We start from the raw sequence: 25,807 nt of genomic DNA, 5'->3' as shown, positions 1-25,807 counted from the left end.
CCTACTTAGACCTCGCCAAGGCTTTCAACACTACCCCCCACTCTGGAATCATAGATAAACTTACTAAACTGGGCATTAATCCCTACATCACTCGATGGGTTGCAAACTGGCTCACTGACCGAACACACACTGTAAAAGTAGCTGACTCCAAATCCAGCTGCAGACAAGTGACAAGTGGTGTACCGCAAGTTTCTGTCCTGGGATCATTCTTGTTTGGCATATACTTCTCTGAAGTACAGGCCAACACTAAGGAACTCTGGCTTACAAAGGTCACAGATGACTGCAAGCTGGGAACCATTATTGAATCCTCAAATGATGTGGATGTACTACAAAAGGGCCTTACCGAAACAGATGCCTGGTGCCAGAGCCATGGGCTTAAGCTAAATGCCAAAAAATGTATAGTTGTCCCCTTTGGGGAAAAAACACGTACCTGTGAGCTACCACATAGGTGGCAGTACACTAAACACTGAAAGTGTGATAAGACACCTAGGGACACAGGTGGACAGTGGTCTCACCTTTGATAACCACATAGCCACAACAGTTAGAAAATCCTTGTATGTGGTACACCTCATCATTAAGGGCTTTTCATCTAGAAAAAAGAGGTCATTGTCCCTCTGTATGCATTCCTCATTAGACCCATTATAGAATACAATGCCCCGTTTGGTATGTACTTCACAAGACATCTGCAACAACTAGAAAGGCTGCAGAAATGCCTCACAAAATGAATCACAGGCCTAAAGCAGATGCCTTATGCTGACCATCTATAGAAACTCCAGCTGTACTCGGTCGCATATTGCCTACTCAGAGGCGATCTCTGCCTAATGTACAAGGCCATGTCAAACCCAGAGTTGTTGGACATGCTACACTTAAAGGAATCCCAATCCCTCCGAGCCACACGCTCCAGGGATCCTAACCTTGTCATCAGGATGAATAGAACATGCTGGAGGGATAGGTTCCTGACCCAGAGACTCCCCATACTCTAGAATAGGCTTACCTATACATGTCAGGCAGAGTCCCTCAGTGGCTCTCTTCAAGAGGAACCTTGACGACTGGATGGGAAATGGGAAATTCACCCCAGGGATCTCATCAGTAGCCCTGCTAGACAGGGGTCCAGGAAGGTAAATATTTGTGGGAAACAATAGCCAGGTAATCGTTATAGCTAGGCTTGTATAGGCCCTAGGGCCGATAGCCTAGACCTACCTATGAACCTATAAGGGTATCTAAAATATTCCATATTTCCAAGTTTTCTTCAATTAAGCAGAGTAATTTCTTCATCTGCTTCAGAGGTCAGCAAGCATTTGTGAAGCACTGCATGCAATATGTTTGTGTTCCAACAAAAGCCCCAGCTGATCAAAGGCAAAGGCACCAAAAGGAAATGACAGGAAAAGAACTCCACTAAGCATAACGAGAGGGGTTCCTTTCCTAAAAAGAATGACCCTCCTTCCAGTCTCTGACTATGTCTTGGTGCAGCACCCATCTTTCCCAATTCCCCCTTCAAGTGCCCTATCTCAAAAGTTAGCTGTCAACAAGGTGGCCTGGCTGTCAGTAGTTTTCAACTAATGGGTGTTTAGCATTGGTGGCAGAGGTTACATGTGAGAGTGGAAGGATCATCAGCCTCATTTCAAGGGCTTATACAGTCATCTGCTGAATCAGACTTTATTTTCTCCTATACTCCAGCAAATGCTGGACTCTGGGGTCATAGAACCAGTTTATCCTTTAGAAAGTATGAAAGGTTTCTACTCTAGAACTTCCCAGAAAGCACCTGTCTTGGAGACCAGTGTTGGACCTTTTCTTTCTGAATAAGTTTGTCCAGGTCCCCAAACTTAAGATGCTTACCCTGCAGATAGTGCCCCTTGACTTGGATGGTTATCACCATGTCCTTATTGCATGTCACTTCAAGAGATACCTGAGATTTGTTGTGTCTGGTTCACACTATCTGTTCTCTACGTTACCCTTTGGGCTACCCACTGTACTTTGTGTTTGCCATATATCTTGATCTGGCAGTCGCACACTGCTGGACTTTTGGCGTTCGCATCTTTCCTTACTTGCTGATCTGTACAGAGTCTGTATCCAGGTGTTTAGAATCACTAGAGAAGGTCTCAAATTTACTGTCCCAGCTAGGAATCAAGTTGAACCTTCAGAAGTTGTGCCTGATGCCATCACAAAGACTCATTTTCCTGGGGTGCTTAAGCAACTCCAACAAAAGAATGGCATTTCTTCATGAAGACAAGGTTCTTTCTTACCAGTAGTGTTTCTGGAATTCTCCTGGAGAAACTTTCCATCAGAGAGAATTCTTAAAAATTCTAGGACTTATGGCATTCATGGTTCTCAATATACCACTGGCCTGTTCCCACATGAGGAAAATTCAGTGTTATATCCAGAACTGTTGGCGCCACCACCTTCATTTCTTGGAATGTCCGTAATCGGTGCTGCCCTTCATCATACATGAGTTATAGTGGTGAACACAGTTGAATATCAGTCTAGAACTTCCCTTTTTCCTTCATGTTCCTGCGCAGTCCATCCAGACAGGTTCATCTGACTTCACTTGGGGAGTGGTATCAATGGGTGTGCAGTTGCAAACCACTTGGGAGCCCAGGGACTCATGGAACAACGTCTATATCAAGGAAATGTTGGCAATAATCTATGCCTTGAAATTCCTTCACCTATGGACTCAGTCCTCTTATGGTGGTTATGGACAATACCACAGTGATATGTGGTACCTCAACAAATGAGGGGGGGGACAATGTCAAAATCTCTGTTCCAGTTGGCAGTAATGGCCTGGGAGACGGCCTTAGAGCATTGTCTTTCTCTTTATTCATCATACATCCCAACAGACTAATAAGAAGAAACACCACGGAGAGCAGACACAGCCAAATAATCCTTTGAAAACTTTATTGTCGATGCCAAATAAATAAACCGTAATGAATCAAGTGCTTTCGCCTGATAAATATCAGGCTTTATCAAGATACTTATACGAAGGATATGACGTGCCTTAAATAGCACACTAATTGCCCACCCCTAATTGATTAATTAACAAAAAAATCTAAAAACATTGCATTGAATTAATATGAATTAGTCATCCGAAGACTAAACAAATGTACAATTAATTCTGTTACATTATCTATAATGCAATTTTTGTTTGTGCATACCACTCTGTGCTAACTACTTAATTTTGCATGTACTGTCTAAAAATCTAAAACATCAAGAAATGCATTGCTATAATTACATACAAAAGTGTAAAAAACTGCATTCACCTTGCACATAAATAAATGCTTACGTGTATGAAAACCATGTTTTACTGAAACACAAACTGTATATCTATTTATTTTTTACGTTTGTAGCTACACTTATAAGTGCAGAGTAGATTGAAAGATACTGAAACACAAACTGTTTAAAATAACTATTATAAAATTCTTTCAATCTACTCTGCACTTTTGAGACAGTCTACTAGGATGATGTTCTGGGATGGAATGTACACTGCTTGGTGGAATACACCTGCTTTAGTGGTTAGGTCCCAAGAAATCTGAGTCAACCTGCATAACTGGTATAATCTGGTTCCTCCTTGCTTATGTAACACAACTGTTTTGTCTGGGAATACTCAAGAGGTCCTGGTTTCGAGAGATGGATGCAGACATATAGGGCCTGAATGACTGTCAAGCAGTGTACATTCCATCCCAGAACATCATCCTAGTAGACTGTCTCAATAGGTCCATTGAAGACCCCACAAATGGATGCTCAACAAACAGGTCATGTCCTTCCATATTAATGTTGCAGTATTCTGTACAATAGGAATCCCCTGCAGAAGGCAGCCCGATGTCCGTCCAGTATACCAAAGCCTTTTGGTTATAAAGGGTATGCCATACATCAAATGTATGCTTCGTGTGCATGGTGTAGGGCATAAAGGTGAAGTCCAGACATACCACCTCAGAACTTCTTTGCTGCCAATTCGAACACCATCTTTACTGTCATTCTGAATGCTTGTTCGTCTGCTGGTTTTACTATTCTCAAGTAAGTGCCACATTGGGGACTTTGTTTTTATTAGCTTATGTTTGCCTTGTTTCTGGTTGTTGGATTTCATGTCATCCAGAAAGTGGAAATGCCATTGTGGGAGACAGATTCCCGATAAAGATGGACACTAGCAGTGTTTGTTCTGTTTATGCACTTTCCATGATCATATGTCTTGCGAGATTTGTCAGTCCTTCATTCCTAAGAGATTGTGGAGTTGGCTTTCTTCCCTCCTGATTTACCGTGAGAAAAAAATAAGTTGTTGGCTAAGGATAACATGGAGTTATCTTCCTGGCTCGAGGTCCAGCCATCTCCGAAGAAAAAAGCTAAGAAAGTCCAGTCTGATTCTTGGCCTGTGCCACCAACACCGGACATCTCTCCCTTGAGGCTGGTGAAAGCCTGGAGGATCGAGCGATTTCCCTTCTCAGATTCCACTGCCATGACTGCTTCGGAGGTAGGCATAAGCCCGACGCAACTCACGTCCATGGAGGTTTCACAGACGTCTGCCTGGGATGTACAGAGAGGACCATGGCTGGGTTATTACTGAAGGGCCTAGGAGTGTTCCTCAAATTTTAGTAAGGGAAGAGATTCCGACTACTGTTATTGAGTGCCATCAGGAGTTAGAACCGCCAAGGTTTTTCAAGGCTAATGTCCCATGCAAAAAGAAGCAAAAAAACTAAACATATTTTGCCTGCTCCAAAGGATCCTCAGAGTGAATGGCAGTTTCACTCCGGGCCTATTTAATGACCTTAAGGCTCTCAAGCCTCCACAGGGTATTTCTTTTCCTGATCCCCACTGGTCTTCTATCCCTCTTAAGAGATCCATGGAGCAGGATTCTTCTGAGGAGGATGCTGCTGATTCTGATGGAATCTCTGACTTTTTCCTCCCAAATTCTTTTGCCACTTGACTATGACTCTGAGTAAGAAAAGTCTGTCAGTCCTGATTCTCCTTTTGAGGAGATTTCTTTGGTGATACTGTTTCTAGAATGATGGAATTTTTTAAATGGGACTGTGCTGAGGTCTCATGTTCAGAAGAGGTGCTTTGAGCTTCTACAAATGGAACTTCCTAGGCCTTCTTCTGTTGTTCCTTTTCTTGTAGCTTTGCTGGATGCCTTTTCCACTACTTCTCAGGCTCTTGACTCTCAACCCCTTGGTCCTAAAAAAACTGATGGGTTTTATAACGTGCCTGAGGACTGCATGTTTCTTTATAACTGTCCCTCTGCTGACCCCTCTGTGGTATCTGTGGTCTTTGATAAATGTTTCAGATTGTTGCTTTCCACCAGATTGCTGCCATCTGATAAGGACAGTAGAACCATGGAGAAAGTGGGAAAGAAGGCATGCACTTCTGCTTCTCTAGCATTTAGAGCTGTTAACTGTCAGACACACGAGTAGGTACATTTTGGCTGTTCTTTCTCAAGCCTGTCAGGCTATTTCTGATCTCCCTGATTCTGAGGGGAAGGCCTCTGCTTTTGCGTTGCTTGAGATGTCCTCCCAAGTATCTCACAATTCTATTAAATGCAGCTGATGCTTCTTCTAAGGCTGCTGCTTTTGGATCTGTTTTGAGGAGATATTCCTGGCTCAGACTTCAGCCTTTGCTTGATGATCTCAAAGCTAAACTGATGGATGCTCCCCTGGATAATAAGCATTTGTTTGGTGCTGTTGCTGTGGAGTTGTTCCTGAAGAAAAGGACAAGGCCTTACAGGAGTTAAACATATTTTTGTTTCCACTGTGTCTAAGTTTCAGTGGAATTATCCTTCAAAGCCTGCCTTTGTTCATAGATAGTCTCATGTTCCCCCAAATGTAAAAATGGCGATAGAAGGGTTCCCTTTGCTCAGGCTACCCAAACAACTCAGAAGCCTCCTCTTCCCGATAAACCAGGTACTGTCAGACTATCCTGTTCTTCTCAGTCACATTCTTCTTTCTCTGAATTTGCCCTGACCCTTCCTATTTGGGTAAAGGTCAGCAAAGACTCCTGGGTTATTTCCATAATTTGCCAGGGTTATTTTATGGTTTGGAAATGTCTTTCCCCCCTTCTTGGATATTTCTCATTCCCCTCAGGAACAATTTTTTCCAGGGGTACTTCATGGCCTGTTGGCTCAAGGAGCAATTCAAGAAGTTCCAGCTCCTCAGAGGGGGAAGGGGTTTTATTCCAGAGTGTTTTTGGTCCCCAGGAAAGAATGCAACTGGAGATCCATTCTGGATCTTTCTCAGTTAAACACCTTTATAAATGATCCCTTCCTTTTGGGTGCTATATCTTGAAACCTTGTTTCGTCTGCTTCTTCCTCAGGCTTTTCCAGTTTCCATGTATCTCAAGGATGCTTATTACACATTCCTGGTAATCCCCTTTCCAGGAAGTTTTACATTTTTCTGTTGCTTCCTGGTATTTTCACTTCTTTTCTTTGCCCTTTGGCCTCTGCTGTCTCTGGGGTCTTTATCAAATGCCCTGCTGCTGATTGCTTTCTGTGGGCTAAGGGGGATACAGGTCATTCCCTACTTGGATGACCTGCTTATTCAGTCTTCCTCTCGAGATTTATTTCGCCATCTACACTTTACCATTTCTCTATCTCTTCCAAAACCTGGAGTTTACTGTAAATTTCTAGACATCTTTCCTGACTTCTTCTCAGGATCATGTCTTTCTGGGTTGCAAGATTCAGACAGTTCCAATGCTGGCATCCCTGCCTCCTCCCGAGGCTTTAACTGTTAATTGCTTTCTTTCAATCCCTTCTTTCTCTGGCTTCAATCAAAGCCAGAGAATTTCTGAGGGTACTGGTTTCATGGCTTCTACCAGTCTTATGCTCCCTGTAGCCAAGCTCCACGTGAGAAAGCTTCAGTGTTTTCTAAAGTCAGAGTGGCTTCAACATTCTCATCCTTTAGATTTTCTAGTCCCTGTACTTCTATGCCTTGAGTGAACTTCAGTGGTGGATTCATCAGTTGTCCCTCAACCCAGGGCTTCCTTTTCAGCCACCATCCCCTCTCAAGAACTTTTCACAGATTCCTCGGATGTGAGATGGGGGGGACCTTTTTCAGTCCTCTGAAGGTATAGGGCCTTTGGTCACTTCAACAGAAGATAGACCACATATCAAAGATGAGGGTTCTTCTGCTGACTCTTCAGGCTTTTCTTTCTGTATTTATTCCAGGACTCCAAGATTTACCAGACAATACCACAGTGGTGTGGTATGTCAACAAGCAAGGGAGAGCAAGGTCTCATCTCGTATGTAGGTTAGCCCTTCAGGTTTGGGATCTGGCTATCCAGTATAAGTTGACCTGTCAGGCAGTTTACATTCCACCAGATCAGAATTTAGTTGCAGATTCTCTGAGCAGATCCATAACACAATCTCACAAGTGGATGCTTCACAGGGATGTGTTTCTGACATTGTCCACCAGTGGGGTGCTTGAATAGATTTGTTTGCCTCCCCTTTGAACAGATAGCTTATTTTATTCTGTGTCAGAGTTCCACATCCTTTGGCCTGGAAGATGGATGCATAGCTTTCTTTGTTCTGTGCCAGAGTTCCACATCCTTTGGCCTGGAAGATGAAAGCCCTCTCATTTTCTTAGAAGGGGATGTTTCTTTATGCCTTCCCTCCCCTTGCTCTCATTCTGAAAGTCCTGTTCATGATAAAACAGGATGCTCCCAAAATCTTGCTAGTGACTCCCTTTTGGCTCAGATAGCATTTGTTCCCTCTTCTGCATCTTGCCAAGGGCAGTCATCACAAGTTACTTCACAGGGTGGACCTACTGACACAAGACAAGAGATGTCATCCACCCCCACCTGTTCACTTTTCAGATGACATTGTGGATGAAAGAGTTTTGATCTCCTGCAGAGACATGCTTTTGAGGACGTGCTTTTGGTCCTGCAGGGAGCCAGAAAACCCACTACTAGGAAATCTTACTTATCCAAATGGAAGAGGTTTTCTGTTTGTTGTTTTTCTCATAACCTGGATCAACTTACTGTAGCTGTTCCTTTGGCGCTCTCTTATTTGTGTGAGCTGCTCAATGATGGGTTTGGCGTATTCTTCTAAGGCCCACCTGTAAGCTGTCTTTGCTTGTCTGCCTTTGACTCCCCCTTTAGACTCTAGATTTGAGGCCAAACAGTTTCCTAAAGGTGTTCTTCACATTAGGCCTCCCAAGAAGCCTGTCCCTCCTTCCTGGGACCTTAATTTTGTTTCAGAAAAATTGACTCAAGCTCCTTTTGAACCTGCTGCTTCATCTTCCTTATAGCATTGTTCTTGGAAGACTGTTCTTCTTTTGTCCCTTACTTCTGCCAGATGGGTGTCTGAGCTGCAAGCCCTTATGGCTGTTCCTCTTTTTTTAGTTTTCCATAAAGACAGGGTGTCCCTTTGTACCAATCCTTTTACACCCAAGGTGGTTAATGAGTTGTCTCTTAATCAGTCTGTTCATTTGCCCACTTTTTTCCCTTCTCTGCAGTCTGCTAGTGAGAAGGTTTTGCACAGCTTGAGTTTACATAGACAACTCTGATATTGTTTTGATAAGACTTAAAGCTTTTCAAAATCTGAACAGCTTTTTGTTTTTTATCCAAGGTCTTTAGGTTTGGTTGCTTCCAAGCAAGCCATTTCTTCTTGGAAATCTAAAGCCATTTCTTTTTGCTATTCTTTTCATGGAAAGAGCCTTCCTTCCTCTATTAAAGCTCATTCCATTAGGGCTGTGGCTTCTTCTGGTGCTTTTTTCAAGGGTTTAGATAATAATTCTATTCTTGAGGCAGTAACCTGATCATCTGTGCATATTTTTACAAGCACTATAAGTTGGACATGATTTCTAGGGCCACTGCTGTCTTTGCCAGGGCCATTCTCCATAGGTTCCTAGAGGGCTCTGCTGGCCCTTCCTCCTCCCAGTATTCTTCCTGATCTTTTGCACTCTCCCTATTGTAAAGAGTACTGCAACAGTGATATGGAAGGACATTGTACAATTGTGTAAAATCTTACCATAACAGTAGATGTCCTTCTCTTCACTTCTTCACTGTTGCAGTATTTGCTCACTCCCTCCTCCCCTGGTCCTCTCTTCTTTCTGGATGTGCTTGTTAATTACTTGTATCCTTAGACTGTTATTCCTACTGGAGCTTTTTTCAGTTCTGAGGATGGTACGTTTGGACGTCACCTTTATGCCCTATGCCATGCTTGGGGAGCATACGTGTAACATACGGCATACAATTTGCGATCAAAAGGCTTTGGTATACTGGCCAGATTTTGGGCTGTCTTTGGCAAGAGATCCCTATTGAAAATAATACTGCAACAATGAAGAGACATCTACTGTTGCAGTACAATTTTACACAGCTGTACATTCTTAGAATAGTCCACAGGTGGGGAACACCACAAATAGATTTAATTGCCTCAGAGAGCTACAAACAGCTGTTTGATTAACCAGTACTGTCTGCCTCTTGACTTGGATGACAGATGCATTGTCCTCACAGTGAACAGGGAAGTTTCTTTATGCTTTCCCTCTACTCCCTCTTCTCCCAAAAGTTCTACTAAAGATCCACAAAGAAAAAAAAAAAAATTCTACTGGTGACTCTCTTTTGGCCAAGGAAGCATTGGTTTCCCCGTCTCTATCACTTAGCCAAGGGCAATCACCACAAGCTGCTCCACAAAGTGGACATGATCACACAACAGAAGAGCTTGTTGTTTCATGCTAACCTGTCATCCTATGCCCTAAGCCTATAGGATTCTGATCCCTTCCAGACAACAGTTTTCTGAGGAAGTGATCCAGGTTCTCCAGCAGGCAAGGAGATTCACCACACAAACGTCCTACATGGCCACATGACAGATATTTTCAATATGGTGTCAAGCAGACAATTAAGACCCTATCAAATCAGAGGTTCCTGTTGTGTTATCCTATCTGTGTGAGCTCAAGAAAAGCAGTCTGGCTTATTCTTCCATTAAAGCCCACCTTTCAGCCATTTCAGGCCCTATTCTTATTATTCCACCCGTTATGTCCAGGTTAGAGGTGAAATATTTTTAGAAGGGATTCTGCACTTAAACTCTCCTATTATTGTTTTTTTTGATTTTTCTAATAGTGAAGAAAAAATCGCTAGAAAATGGAAGTCCACTGAAGTATCTAAAAGCTAAGATTTTTATAAGATTATGAAGCAAATTAAGAGGCCTAAACTGTGCTCCATTAATAGAGAAAAAAATGTTATTACAACTGTGTGTGTTGCTGCTGGGACCAAGTGGTACCAGAAAATTCTATTTCAGAAAACTCATTTTTCGAAATGTTCTATTTCATGTGACTAATACTGAAATAAAATATATTTTACAGTAAAAAAACAAAAGTCCTTGCTCTTGCAAGTGATGATTTTAATGTAAGAGTTGTAGTGAACTAGTGGTTTATGTTCCCAGTTTTTGTGAAAGTATGCAGAATAATTCAGGTACATATTGAGAATGGGAAGAAAAACAAACAGCAAGCCTGTGGAAGGGAAGAATACTAACTGGATGGAGGAAAAAAAAAAACGTGCAAATGATATTTAGAGCTACAAAGAGCTGTGTGATTTGTGAGCACAGACATATAAACATAGTAGAACCAGACCAGAAGAGTTGAGGCCTGCAACAAGGACGGTCTTTAAGGGTTAGCAGGAAAAAGTGGCAGAATGACAGACTTGGACACTGAGTAGGGTTCTGATGAGGTGAAGAAGAAAATGGTAACCTTACTGTAGATGGGTCAAGATTCAGAGGAGTAGAAATAAAATGGAACAGGAAGATGCCGGCTATGTGTGTTGCAGCATGATGGAACATTCACTATAATACACAAGACCCAAATATGATTAGTGGGTCTAGTCATTGATCATTTAGCTGGGGGTGTGGAAATAAGTGGTATTTTGTTGGATTGCCTGTCCTGGGTAAAAGAAAAGGTTCACGGCAAGGGCTACAACCCATGGTGGAGGCAAAGAGCTTCAGCTTTGCTGCTAGTAGTTGGGATCACAGCAGGAGACTGTCAGTGGATATATTTCTCAATGACATCATTGCATATTGAGCATGGAACAGAACTGCTGCTAAAGCAAAAAAAAAAAAAAACAAAGCCACGTGAAAAGGACAACTTACCAGTTTCTCAGCTCGGCAATCTCCTTAGTTGGAAGTATTGTAGAATAAATAATCAGAAGATCAAGGAAGAAACTGGATAGTTATGGTGGAGAGAGACAAATACAAACGATAAGGAGGTAAGAGGAAGGGACCACTGCAGTTTGAAGGAGGTGAGAGATAAGTTAGATGTTCAGGCTTCTGATCAAGGATTGAATTACGGGATTTTCAGAAAGGAAGAGTCAATGCAAGTTTGGTTGTGTGTGGTAGCCTCATGGGAAAGTCTGGGATCCAGACACAGCAATGAGTTTGCTAGTATAGAGAGCAGAGACCAAGTGTTAGTGCTTCCTGGAAGATTGCAGAAGGCTGGGAAATTGGACACTGTAGGTAGGTGAGAGAGTATACAGGACTGGAGGACAGGACAGAAAAGAGAGAAGGGAGAGTAGGAGAGAGCATTTGAATGGTTGGTAGAGGTGAGGGAAGTGAAGAAGTGGTTACAGATAAAAGGCAGTCAAAGAGGAAGGGATGGTGAACTGTTAAGAAGCAGGGTGGACGGAGTAGTGAGGGCAGAGCCTGGAAGGGAAGAGGGAGTAATGAATTCATATAGCTAGGCAGGAGGGAGTAATAAAGGGAGCAGGAGAAAAGCTGACAGAAGAATAGAGTAATTTACTTAGAAATGAGGTGCAAGGAATCGAAAGGATGGCTGATGGTAGGGAAGAGTGGCAGTATAGACAACAGGAAGAGATGGTATTTTGAGTATGATGAAAGATTCCACCGATGAAGGGGTGAAGCAGGACAGATCTGAAAAGTGTTTGTGTATTACCAGTACCAGGATAGGTCAGATATTGGCCACATTGTTTAAATAAGAAATTGAATTCCCATTTGCAGTTGTCTATATGGTAGTCTTACCTGGGAGGGAAGACTGTGGTAGAGGCAGTGAGTAGAGATTGTGAAGATGTGCTGGGCATTGATATAATCAATGATGTATGCTGTCAAATACTGTCTGCACTGAGGGACATTTGTTTTTGAAAGGAAGGATCTGACTTTTTAGCTGCTTGCTTATAAATTGGAGAAAAGAGCTGATGCTTAGGATAGTGTGTGATTGAAGGAATTTGAAGAAGACCTGCTAATGTTTAGTAGGGACAGACGCCACCTAGCTTGTGGGGGCAACTCTGCTGAAACAGGGAATGGAAATGTACAATGAGGGGAGTAATGCATTTTAAAGTGAGATGAAAGAGTTTTGCCTGGACATAACTTTAGTAATTTCTATTTTCCTTTGTGAGCCTTGTTTTTCACTGCGCCGTTCCTGTTGCGTCTTACTTTCCTACCTCATTTCCCATCCTGATAATAGTACGAAGTGATGGGTGAGTTTTAAGAAGTTGCTGCAAGAGCTTCATACTGTACTGTTTATGGACAGCGCAGTGGTGCAGCAGTAGTGTTGTCACCTCACAGCAAGAGGTTCTCAGGTTCAGTTCTTGGCTGGAGTGCCTTCTGTGTGGAGTCTGCATGTCCTCCCTGCGTTCGTGTGTGGTTTCTCCAGTTTCCTCCCACATTACAAAGGCATGCATCTGGAGCATTTTTCCCCGGGCCTCCGCTGAAAATTGGCTTTGTTCCAAGTTGGACTTTCCCGGTAAACAAATGTTAAATAAAATAAACGTTATATGTTTTGGCTGCGCTATAACCATTGTATAAAAAGCAAACAATTGTCATAGACATTTCATGGTAGCAGTAGTCTACTGCTGATTTGCTATGAGCTGTGTTCTTCATGGTGGCATGATCTAGTACATGCACAGACCAGCTTGCACTGTGGAAGGTATTGCCCATGCTACTTCAAACATGCCCAATCTGAACAAGACTAATGGGACTGAAAACTTTTTCACTGCTTGTATCTTGACTATCCATATTTGTAATCGGGAGCAAGCAAATCTAACGGTTCCTGTTTACCATACTAGTTTTAGCCTTGAATTTCTGAATCCCATATTTTTCACTGCCAGTGGCTTTAAATATAAAGAAACAATGGGGAAAGAGGACATCCTTGTCTGGTTCCTCTCTTCAAACAGCGCTTGATCTAAGGGAACCCCTCCATCTTCTTGCTCCTGACTCTTCCAGTATCCTTCTGCACTTAACCTATTCTACCAGTGAAAGTGAGTGCTACAATTGCCCTACCCACAAAATCCCACAGAACTGCACATGATGGTTCTCTGCATCAGGACCTACTAACAGTAGTGTTTTCTTTCACTGTGCTTCCATCTGGATCATCATTGTCCTGTTAAAGTTGTCAAACATTTGCGTCCTGTCCACAAAACCACACTGATCCATAGCTATCACCTTCAGTAACACATTTCCATTCTTTTAGATTGTATAGACATAAATGTGCAATGACAATGATTTAAAATTGAAATTGGTGCAAATCTGAAGAGTCTTTACCCTCTTTGGTAATAGCCTCCACAGCTTTCTTCCAAGATGCTGGCACTCCTCACCATTTTAAATATTTTTAAACTAATCCTTTCAGATCTTTATCACTTTTTTCCCTTCTAATTTCTAAATGTCCAAGGGAATGCTATCTATTCCTGGAGACTTCCCTGTTGATTGCTATACAACACCATTTTTTAATCTCACTGCTTCCTATCTTGGCTATTGATTGTTGAGCCTTCTCTTCCTCTAATTTTAGTATAATTGTTTCATAAGCATTTCCATTTGTGACTTCTTTTTCCTTATTCCACTGCTTTAAACAAATGTTCATAAATTTTCCAATATATCTCTTATAACTGAATAGGATTTCTGGTTATTTTTCTTGCCATAGGCTCACTATGTTTGTCTGTAACTCTTTCTACTTTCTGTTTAAGTAATTGTGCTAAAAGTGTTTTGCTCTTTAGAGTTAACAGAAATGTTTACTTATTTGCAACTCTCCTAAACATGTGCAAATTATCTCAAGATTCTGTTTTCCTTTTATCGGTCTGCAGTTGCTGCTGTTGTCCTGCAAGATATTCCTTTTGCAATACTTTAACCTTTCTCAACCCTCTTACTACTTTCCCATTTCTCTGTTTTCTACCATGTTTTAAACTTCATTTTCATTGTTCCTCATGAACTGTCCCTTCTGAAGTAATTTATATCTTCTCCACTAGCCCAGAAGTCATATCCTATACCCATTTTTTTAATTTCCTCTTTTCAAGATATTAATAAGAAAATGCCAACATCTCGTTTTTATATCATTAAATGGCACAGTGGTGCAGCGGTTAACGTTGTTGCCTTACAGCAAGAGTTTTCCAATTCAGTTCTCTGCTGCGGTGCCTTCTTTGCGGAATCTACATGTCCTCCCTGTGATTGCGTGGGCTTCCTCTGGCTACTCCAGTTTCCATCCACATTCCAAAGACATGCATCTGCGCATTTCTCCCTGGGCCTCCTCTCAAAATAGGCTGTCGGACTTTCCCAGTCAACAAATGTTTGTTGAATTAATTAATATTAAATAATTCATTAATTCATTCATTAATTAATTACTCTGCATCTTTACCTTGGTTTTTATTGGTGCATTATCTGATCTAGTTGTTTGATGGGCCTCAAATCTTTGAGTTAAGTGCACAGGCTTCTGTAAAATATAATTTCTACTGACTATAGCCCAGTTGTTTCTTGAAGATAATATATAAATTTTGTCATAGTTGCTGTAACTAAATATACATGTTCCATAAGAAATATTTGTATGTGCTTCTTCAGAAGTGTATTCTTATTTATTATATATTCCCTTCTAGCTACCCTGTTTGATACATCTGCGCTATTGCAAGTCGTGTTCCATTCCCCACCCAAAAATAATCCCTGCTGAAAATTTACTATTCCTACCAAAAAATCTCCCAATCTCCATAAAAGTAATTTTAGATGGAATATAAATAGATGCCAGTGTAATCCTCCTTCCCAGCCAGTAATCCGTTACCACAGATTTTCTATTATTTTCTTCTCTCACCTTTTCTGTTGCTATTAAAGCTCCTCTCATACTGGGAATTGCTCTCCTTTTTTTTGTCCTGTATACTTTTCTGATATCCATTCTGAAATCTCTTTTCCAAACTCCGGTACTTATTTATATCCAAATGTGTCTTATGTAATATTGCTGTTTGCACCCTACACATCATCCTCAACTCCCTTTCCCCATTCTTATACATGGGGTCTGGGTGTCAAGTCAGCTGTTGCCATCTCTCTCGATTATGCGCTACTCTCCTGTCTTCGACAATCATGCCTGATTGTTGCAGATCTTTTCTCACGCATTCCATCCCTCTCTTCCTCTTGCGTTCTATTGTCTGTTCCACATCTTCACCAGATTGTCTTCTTTTCTGCACATGTGCCTGAACCACCAGGATCTGTTCTTTGACCTCCTCTGCAATAGGAGCTATTTTGTCATCTTCTGCGATGTACTTATTTCTTAGTCTGTTCTCCAGTGTGCATTCTACCACCCATCTCTGTCACCTCTAACTTCCTCAACTACTCTGCCTTTACCACCTGTATCTTTTAACTGGGTGTTTTGTGTGTTATTTGTGAAAAGTGTATCAGTTTTGTAGGTTGTCAAGCTGCTGCTACATCTGCTTACAAACTGGGCCTCTTAACTATAAAAATGCACTACTGGTAATGTGTTATTTGGCTATTGATCAAGAGTGGTACTGTAACTGGTGGCTCCCTTGCCCAATAACTGGGATAGTGGCAGATCTGCCTTACCAGGATAAAAGCTGTGTGTGTATGGAAGCAGTAATTTGAAAGAATTGCTATAGGTAAGGGAGTGGAAAGCACTTCTGTTCATAAGTAGAGAAAGGGGCATGGGTGCAAGGCTAAAAATTCCACTCTGTAAGGGACCACTATTTAGTCCTAGTTTAGGTATGAATGTTAGAAATCCATACCAAGGGAAAAAGAATACTCCCAGTTTTCTTTTGAGGCCAGGTTGCATTTGGTGACTTGTTTAGTAAATATTTTCTATTTTAATCTGTTGGGTGCCAGTAGTGCGACCCGAGGCCATCCCTCTGGTAGCCATCAGACCTATTTGTGTGCAGTGGAACAGATTGTAGCCCTTATCCCTTACATATTCAGCTGCCCAGTGGTGGATAATTGAAGGCCCCCCTGTGTGACCTCCTCCATTAGACTGGCAGTGGTGGGAGTTGTACCCCATCTGTGGCGGAGCCTGGCATTACTTAAGCAATATTCAAACCCCATCTGTCTGTCAATCAGCCCACCCCCCAGCCAACCATTATATTAACAACTGAAGTGTAATACTTAAAGGATTAGTTCTTGTAACAGTTTATTCTCCTTCATAAAACACTGTGTCTGGATATAAAATGTTGGTAGATGACTAACAGTGAAAATTACAGACTGCCTGCTGTTCAGCTTAGGTCATGCAAACTGGGCAGCTAAGATTTGAAACAATGTGGGGAGAAATGGTGTGGCCTTAATAATGAATGGCTTGGAAATTAGTTAAATTGGAGAGAGAAAAAAAAGGAACGAGATTGGCAAGTTTCCTGTCACTAAACAACATCCTAGGTAATATTGGGAAAGAAATAACCCTGGGATAAGGTTCACTACATTCAGAGGAATAACTAGGGTTGGGCAAAGGGGGCAGCCACCATTGGTACAAGGTGTTGAGTGGCATGATCGGCAGATGCCATTTGATTTGTAGTGCAGTACCGTCATTCAGATGTGAATTCAGATATTGCATTTGTGGTTAGCGCTGAAACATATTGGTGTTTTGTGTGATATTCAGCTCTAATAAGCCACTTTGTAGCAAGTGGTTATGCTCCACTTCACAGAGTTTGTTTTGGTGATCCTGAACTGTGAAAGTACTTTTTCATTTTTTTTTTTAGTCTTCTCTGCACCAGATATGCGTGTCAGAATAATTTAGTTATGCTTCTGATTGCATTTGATGGTGGAGTTTTCCATAGTATTAGCACACATGCAGTGGCACATCTTCAGATAGCTAGCTAGTAGCAGTTGAAAAGAAAATACACTAAAATATATTTTAGTGTATTATGTGGACCCTATTGTAGCCATATCAATATCTGTGCAGGTCGTTTGTTTGTAGTCTGTCTTTAATGTATTTGTAGTTTTGTATCCAGCAGAAAATGAATGGTAAAATGCACCACCTCTGCCATCTTTTCCATTTAGAATTGCTCTGTCAGAAAATGCTGAGCCCACATTTTCAGATAAAATCCAAAGTGATTTGTTACTTTTCATGAAGTTTGTGGAATTTTGTACCAGAGGCCTGCCTTTCAATGTTCAGATTGGATGCAACACTGAATAGTTGAATGCCATATATTTTCTTATTTATAGAAATAAATGGAAGCAACTGGAGTGATGTAAAGATCTCACCTGTACAATAAAAAGTTGATTTTGTATACAAATGTTTTAAGAGATCAACACTTGTTATGTTTTTGTGTTCCAACAGAGAGCCTGTCCCAGAGAAGGATCTATTGCAGTATTTGCATGGCCTGGATGCCCATTCTGCATTATATTTCCTTCATCATATCACTGAACTGCCAGCACTGAATGAGGAGGAAGTGATGGAACTATTACAGAGGTTGCCTGCGGATGGACATAGATGGGATGGTCAGTGCTTAATTTCATAGAAGTTATTGCTAGCCAGGACTTCAGAATATCACATTGCATGCAGACCTAGTTTCTTTTCTTTCCTTTTAATGAATGAAATGATTGCTGACTGTTCTCCTTTCTTCCTGCAAAAAACGATGACAAAAGTAAATGGTAGCTTGATTTAATCTAGGCAGAGATGTGGGCATTGCTGTCAATTTGAAACTAAGTTTTCTTACTGTGTCAGCTGAGAACTTTGACTTCAGTGTTCTGCCTTATTTTACTCACAATAATTCCTATCATCTTTGAAGCCATTCTAGAGGGGAAAGGCCTTTAATTTGGAGATAAAACAAAAAAATGTTTCCATGAAAATTAACATAGTTTCATTCATCATAGGCTGAGCCTTTATTACAAGGCAAGGTCATAGCTGTGGACGTAACTGCCTTAACATGCATCACTACCCTAAATGGCAGTATTGGCCCTTTCTTTGCACATTGAGTTTGTTACTAGAAGACTATAAAGACAGATTACAAAAATGTAACTTAAATCAATATTGATATAGCAACGTCTACAGTATGGCCCACATAATGCACTTGTTTCAGTTAAATATATTTTAGCTTATTTTCTTTCCCACTGCTATTAGCTTTTTACTTGAATATGTACTACTACATGCATGCTAATAATGTTAAAGAAAACTCCACCCTGAAATGTAGTCAAAACCACCATTAAATTTTCTGGCTTCTAATATCTGGTGCAGATAGAAAGAAAAAACATGTTCTCTTGAGTTGAGGACCACCAAAAAAAGAAAGAAAACGAAATTCAGTAGCTGGGAACAAACCACTTACTACAAGTACAAGAAGTGGCTTGTTACAGCTTATTATGACATACAGAACTTTGATTTGCTTTAGCCTAACTGCAAATGCAGTATCTGAATTCACATCTGACTGACGCTATTGCAGTACTGATCGATTGACATCTGCTGATTGTGCACTAGCACCTTGTTCCTGCTGTGACTACCCCGTTGCCCCACCCTAGCTGTCCTCTGAATGTAGTTACCCTGATCTCAGAGTCATTTCTTTCTCAATATCAAGTAAAACACCAAATACGGACCAAGTGCAAAATAGTCACCAATAAAGTTAGAAAGCACTCAGACAGCTGCTGTTTGCCCACAAACTCCTTTAATGACACAGCACACCACATAAATAACGCTGAACACAGTTTCCAGCACGCTTTCGTCCAAGACTTCATCAGAATGGTTACATGCATTACTGCCCCCCCCTTTTTATACAATAATCACTTCATCAATCAAACAAAGTAATTAATACAATTCTTTAAGCTGTTAAGCCTAGTTAACACCAATACATTTAATAAAATATATATTATATTAAAATGTGAATGTATATTAAAGGCATATAAAAACCAATGCTTTGTTGTCATCTAGTGACCTAAAAGTTAATTACACTAACAAATTTATAACATTAGAAATCAAAAGTGTCAAACTGTCTAAAACAATGGAATAGTCAATACATTATGTTAAAATTCTAACTTAAGACCATTAAAAACTGTCAATCTGAGGGATATATATAGTGTTTAAATATAAAAGATATTTGTGTCATAAATAAATAAATAAGGAAGGTGCTTAAACACCCTATAACTTGGCCGCTTTTAATTTCAGTTCAGGTGCCGGGGAGATCATCTCATTAAGCCCTGGCCATTTGTTCGCCTCAAGGACTAACTGCCAGTACACTTCTCGATATTCAGTTTGTGTCTCCCATGATCCCCCTCGAATGTCCATTTGGAATTCTAGCACAAAAAATACAAAAGTAGCCTCTTTACATTTCAGTGTATGCTTATATAGGGCATTCCTATTACTCTTTTTAATATCATAACTGTGCTAATATATTCTTCTTTTTAAGCACCTTTCAGTCTTTCCTACATAAAAACCTCCACATTTTCCACATAGGGCCAAGTACACTAGCCCCTTAGAGTCACGGTATAACATTTTGCACTAATGAACCTATTCCTACTAGGAATGCAAACCTCTGATATGTTAATAATAAAGGGGCATTGTGGGCAAGCGCCACATTTATATGTCCCTACCTTTCTAGATCTTTTTTCTATGCCTTTTTTTCCAAAATACTTTTAATGCTTTTACCTTTCCTAAAAACAAATTTTAAGGGACAGTTCAGTTCAATGTTCATATCTGATAACTTACTAAACCTATCCCACGCCTCCTTCAGAATCGTAGTAATGGTTCTTGCATCTCCACTCTAATCCAACACAAAAATATTTTCCACCCTATCCTTACTATCATTTACCTGCTGGTTAACACCTGTCTCATTGTCTGTCCCCAAAATGGGTGCAAACCTGAAGCAAAGATGTTTAAACTGCTAGGAAATCCTTGGAATCCACATCCAGGCTTAGAAATACTGGAATAAGTCTTGGGGGTGGAAGTTAGGACATGTACTGGTAGACCCAGTGTGGATATGGGACACTGGGGAGTGGGGGCGGTTAAATGATACCCCTAAGGGGACAAAACAAAGTATAGATATTGCAGCTATAAGTGAAACATTCCAGCATTAAGGATATTGGTTGGGCATGACATCTGCCTTTGGTATAGAGAGAGAGCAAACAAGATGAGGGTATAACTGTCCCTGAGAGAGATGATTTGCTTTAAGCCTGGAGCAGAGTCAGTCCTCAGATTTGTTGCTGTCTTTTTCATCTAATTCAACCTTTGGGTTATCGGATCAGACCAGATCTGACCTCCGTGTCTTTTAGAAACAGTGGATCCAGGGCTCTGACTCCTTTATCCATAATTCCTCTCTTTTACCAAATAGTTCAGATCTTGTTTGCTGTCTGATCAAGAAAGATCTGTTTTTAAGGACTCTGACAATTCGCAGCTAAGTTAATTTGTTCTCTGTGCCATTTTTGGCAGTTTTCTTTTGTAAAATTTCTCTGCTAACATCTATGTAAAACATTTAAAAACTATACGTAAGAACTCTTATTTCCCTTCTAGCACTGTTTACTATACTTTCATTTTTTTCTGTCTCAAAAGCACATTTTCTTGAAGCTAGATACACACACGCACGCACACACACACACACACACACACACACACACACGCACACACACACGCATATATATATATATATATATATATATATATATATATATATATATACACACACACATATATAGTTGGCTGCTGTATAGTGTTTTTTTTTGTCTGAGCAGACTATCTTGTGGATTGGTCTCTACCATACCTTTTCTTGGCAAAAAAGGTTTAAGGATTCAAAAAGTGTATGGCCTGTGGCCATAAGATTCTACTACATTACCCAAGCTCCCTTCATGTCTACTGCCTGGGAGCAGTTCATCTTGAGTTTGAATGTGAAACATGTTCCTCTTTTGGTACCAGAGCCCTTCAAGGTCATTGGGACAAGTTAGTTTTAAAAGGTCTGATCCCTCAACAAACATGAGTTTCTACCCAGTCTTTGACTTCCACTGCTACTCCATCTGTGTCTTCAGTTAAAATAAGAAAAAAAAAAAACTAGACAAAAACACAAGAAGAAACCTAAGGAGAAAAAAAAAAATGGAGAAATCAAATCATCTGAAAAAGAGGTCAAATAATACCAGAAAACTGTCTCCGATCCCATCAGAACCCTTCAGGTTGGCACATAAAATTCCTCAACAGATGGTTCTGACTCAGTTTCTTGGCTGCATTCTAACCCCTTTTGGACATTGCATCTGACTCTGCATATCAGATTGATGGGGGAAAGTCAGCTTTATTCAGTATTGGTCTGCTTGCCACGTGAGCTTCCAGTCCAACACTGACCTGTCTCCAGAAGTCCAATCGAGGCAGGGCCCCAGAAAACAGACTTGAGTGGAGAAATTTAGATTCATCCCCGGAATCAGTCATGGAAGACGCAGACTTGGATGATGGAGATGGATCCCAAGATTCCCCCCAGAGGATGCATCTTTTAATGACATTTTGGAATTGATGAAGCAATGAGTGGTTGGGCCACAGAAACACCTTCCCTGTGGAGTTGTCTTCCTCGAGGCATTTGGAGTTTGCTCTTCTACTTCCTGGGTAGTATGACCTGTTGATACACTTGTAGACCTGGTAGCTCTCTAGGCTTGGAAGGATCCTAATATGTGGAGACAGTACCTAATAGTCCAGATAATATCTGATCATAATTGCACCTAAGGACAGAGTACGCCGGAGCAAAGGTTACCCAGTAGATGCCTTGTCTGTGGTGGTAGCCATTAAGAAGGAACTCTCTGAGGAGAGTATGTCTGTCCATCCTTCTGACAGGGAATTAAGAGCATTGTATACGTTTGGGAAATGGATGCATGTGTCAGCGACTTTCACAGTCTGAGAGCTAATCTGGCTCACATTGACACATTTGCAGAGGAACTTGACTAAGGAACTTGTCAATTTCCTCTTAAGTAACCTATTGACAGACATACAGAAAGCCAGTGGAGTCCCAGTTCAATACCTTACAGTTGATGTCCAATATATCCACGCATCTGCTTTCTAAAGCAGCTGATAGTACAGCGACAGCAGCAGGAACCAGCAATACTCATCTGTCGGCCAGCCTGGATGGTGTTTTGTGACTTTACACAGGGCTTCAAGACATCCTTTCTTAGTGTGCCCTTTGATGGTTCCACACTCTTTGGACTAAAGGTTGAAGATCATGTCTAAAGGTGTGAAGCGACCTTTTGTTTTTGTATGAAGTGTTCACATACATCATTATGCATGTGGGCACTTTTTTAACTACAAAAACAAAAGGTCATTTTGCACTTATTTGCAAATAAAACCATTTTAAAATTTGCTTCTGAATGCTGAAGACAAAATGTAGAGAGTCATTCTTGCGGCATGGATATTCATGGATCAGAAAGCTGCGCTTATGTCACTTTGGTTCAAGTTGTAATTATAGTGGATTAGCATAGGTAAGTAACTGTAAATTAGTTATTTAAAAAATGAATCCGTTTTTTTTTTTGCTAAACTGTTAATTTCACTCAGAAAAGAATGCACATCTGCTGTCATCTGTAGACATCTGGATTGCACGGAACATTTGCCAGTGGAAAACATAAAAGCTACCGAAAGATTTTAACTCTAGACTTAATGTGGAAGACAAGTGAGATTGGAAAGAATATTGTTTGTAACTAAGGTTGGCTACTTGCAACAGTTTAGGTCTTGATGATATTTAAAAAAGGAAAAGACTTAACTAATCACTAGGCTTTAATACTTATGTGAAACATATGATGTTATATTTAAGTAATGGATAATTTTTTATTCAGTCTGATGAAGTCTCTGGATGAGACAAAAGCACCTGCATTGATTGAATTATTACTTTTGTTCATTAGTTTGGTTGTTTTATTTTGAAGTTATGTTTTTTACAGCTGCTGTTGCGTATTCATTTGGCTTGAGTGATTTATTCTAAGAACTAAGCCAGCATGCAAATGGAGAATGTTCATAGGAATGACTGCATTTAGTGGTACAGAGAATAGGTAAGAGGGGCTGGAATTTACTGGAGAAAGCTGTCAAAGGAACCAAGGTATTGGGAGCAGACAATTAGAGGGAAAATAATAGATTGGGGGAAGGCCAAGAATGCATTTGGACTGCAAGTTAGAGACTGCCTTCCCCATCAAGGATTGATATCAGAGTATAGGCAGAGAGAAAAGAGTAAGGGGATCATACGTGAAAGACCAGCACTGGTAAAGTTTCTAGACAAACCAAGACCCAAAGCTGCTGTTAAAGGGGATAATTAGTAGGACGTATAATAATAACTATAAGAACCATTCAGATGAGGTTAGACTGGTTTGGGAAGAGAGACTGGATAAGTAATTCACAAAGAAACAATTGGGGGATATATGTACATCTCCCAAATATGCATCAAAGTCTAGAAGATTTAGGATCTTTGCATGGGAGTGTTTGCATAGGTATTTTTATACCAGAAACAGACTCCAACAAATTTTTCCTCTGGTAGATTGCAAATGTCGTAAGTGTGATGGGGAAGGAGGAGGTAATTGGTAACATGTTTTTGGTAGTGTAATGAGTTGGCAGACTTTAAAAATTCCCTACAGACTACTCTTGTCAAAAATATTGGGTGAGCAAATTGGTGTAACTAAGGAAATTATTTTTTTGAGCTGTAATACATAATCTGAATTGCCTAGAACATAGTAAGACCTTGCTGGGTTTAATTCTGGTTTCTGCCAAAAAAAAAAAACTTGAAAATGGGAATTCAAGCCAGAAGTAGTGAATATAGTAACAGAGATAAATGAAATGGATGTGGGTTCTTTATAAAAGGGTAGGTGCAAATTATATAGAAAAAAATAGGAATTGTGGGACCAGTACATGCAGAGCAATGTTTTTGTGAAGGAATGAGGTTTAAGAGACAGTAGGAGTTAAATGAGCTATGTAATGTTTGACGGTGACTGTATAGATTTTATGTGATGTATAATGTTTGCAACTGAAGATGTCAGTGTGGTTTGTTTTCATTTGTTTAAATGTATGATTGCCTTTGTAATAAGTGATAATTCAGTAAAGATGTTTTTATTAAAAAAAAAAAAAAGGAACCGTTCATATTTTTTATTCCTAGAGACCAGGAGAGTGTGGCAGTGGGTGATGTCTTCCTGTTACTTTCTCATAGCAACGCATATCCTGGGGACTTCCAGGGTATCAACAGATGAATTGATTAGATCTGTTCTTTGCTGCATGAGTGGTCTCTCAATTTGACAGTAGTGAATCAAATATTTAACCATTGGGGTCAGCAATCCTGCTGATTTTTGCTTCGTACCTAAACAAAAAATGCAGCAGTTACTATGCCATTATCCCTCCTCAGGGACCAGCAGAGGGATGGTCTAGTTTACATTTGGCCCTGGGTCTTCTATATGCTTTTCCTTCCTTTCCAATAATAACAAAGTTTATTCAGAAAGCAGCAAAGTCCAAAGCCAAGGTTATCCTCGTTGCTTCTTTTTGGCCCAGGCAAGTTTGATTCCCCTGCATCTGGCCTCTTCTAGTACATCCTCCCTGGATGTTTGACTAGCATCCAGATCTTTGGACTTAACCCATCTGGGCAGCCTCTCCTGGACCTAGAGCCAGTGAAACTAACCACATGGTTCCTTCAATCTTAACAGTGGCCAGAGATGCCAGGGGGTTCTGCTCAGGTGGTTCATACTGTGTGAGTTTCACATAAATATAGTATGAGGAATGTTTGTCAGCAAATGGAAGAGATTTTTAATCTGGCAGCCTCTAAGGGGATAGATGCTTTTTCAGCTTCTCTCCCTTCTATTCTAGACCTCTGGTCAAATCATTTTCAAAAAGCATCTAGCTCTTCAGTAGTCAAGGTTCAATTAGATGCCATTTCCATATTGGACACAGTCAGACTTCTACAGCTTCACTGAAGATTTCAAAAGGCCTTTCTGAAAGGAACCTTCCTATTGAAACCTTCTGTATGGGATCCAGTCCCTCCATGGGATACAACTATCATGCTTCAGGCATTAACAAAACCTCCCTTTAAATCTGCTGTTGCTGTGGGTTTCTTGGAAGACCATTTTCCTGGTGGCTGTCACTTTTGGCAAGAAAGATCTCAGAATTGCAAGGACTTTCTTGTAAACCCCCTTACTTTATCTTTCATAGGGATAGGATTTCACAGAGAACAAATTCCACGTTCATTCCAAAAGTGGTATACATGATCATACCATTGGTATCTGTGTTCTTTCCAAACTTTTCCAATAAAGAAGAGTATACTTTGCATTTATTAGATTTTCACCAACAACTTAAATTTTCTCTGCACAGGGCTTAAGATTGTAGGAGATTTGAGCAACTGTTTGTAGCTTTGTATAAAGCCAAGTTAGGCCAAAGTGTTTCTGAAGTCGCACTGTTAAGGTGGCTTTCAGATTCTATAGCTTTTGTCTATGAAAAAGCTGGTCTTTAAGTAAGAAATCAGAAGCTCATTCAACAAAGTCCGTTGGTATGTCTGCCTTTATGGATAAGAGTTCCTGTCGATGAAATCTGTGCTGTAGCAACTTGGTCCATGGTTCACTCATTCATGACCCTTTACAAGCCAGATGTACAGTCAAGATACCATACATCTTTTGGCTACACCATTCTTTGGAATATCATTCATGGATACCTCCCAAAAATTATTTTGGCTGCTAGGAAATCTGTCCCAAACGTTGAATCAGCTGAAAAAAGATTATAGTGGATATGAAAGTTTTGTA

The 25,807-nt window shown here is 40.5% G+C and overlaps 1 protein-coding gene across 2 annotated transcripts in view; it reads left to right on the top strand.

Annotated features, from left to right (window-relative positions):
- Positions 1-25,807, top strand: part of ZFYVE26 (zinc finger FYVE-type containing 26) — a 3,506,023-nt gene that overhangs the window by 813,191 nt on the left and 2,667,025 nt on the right. For both annotated transcript variants that reach the window (XM_044074068.1, XM_044074069.1), the window contains one exon: positions 17,442-17,602. In XM_044074068.1, the coding sequence (XP_043930003.1) occupies positions 17,442-17,602 (161 nt within the window). The remainder of the gene's footprint in view (positions 1-17,441; positions 17,603-25,807) is intronic.

The sequence above is a fragment of the Protopterus annectens genome, chromosome 6.part0 (assembly GCF_019279795.1).
Source record: "Protopterus annectens isolate FY-2018-M chromosome 6.part0, PAN1.0, whole genome shotgun sequence".
Taxonomy (NCBI): Eukaryota; Metazoa; Chordata; order Ceratodontiformes; family Protopteridae; genus Protopterus; species Protopterus annectens.
Note: the sequence above shows the minus strand (reverse complement) of the source record. Positions and strands in the feature narration are given on the sequence as shown.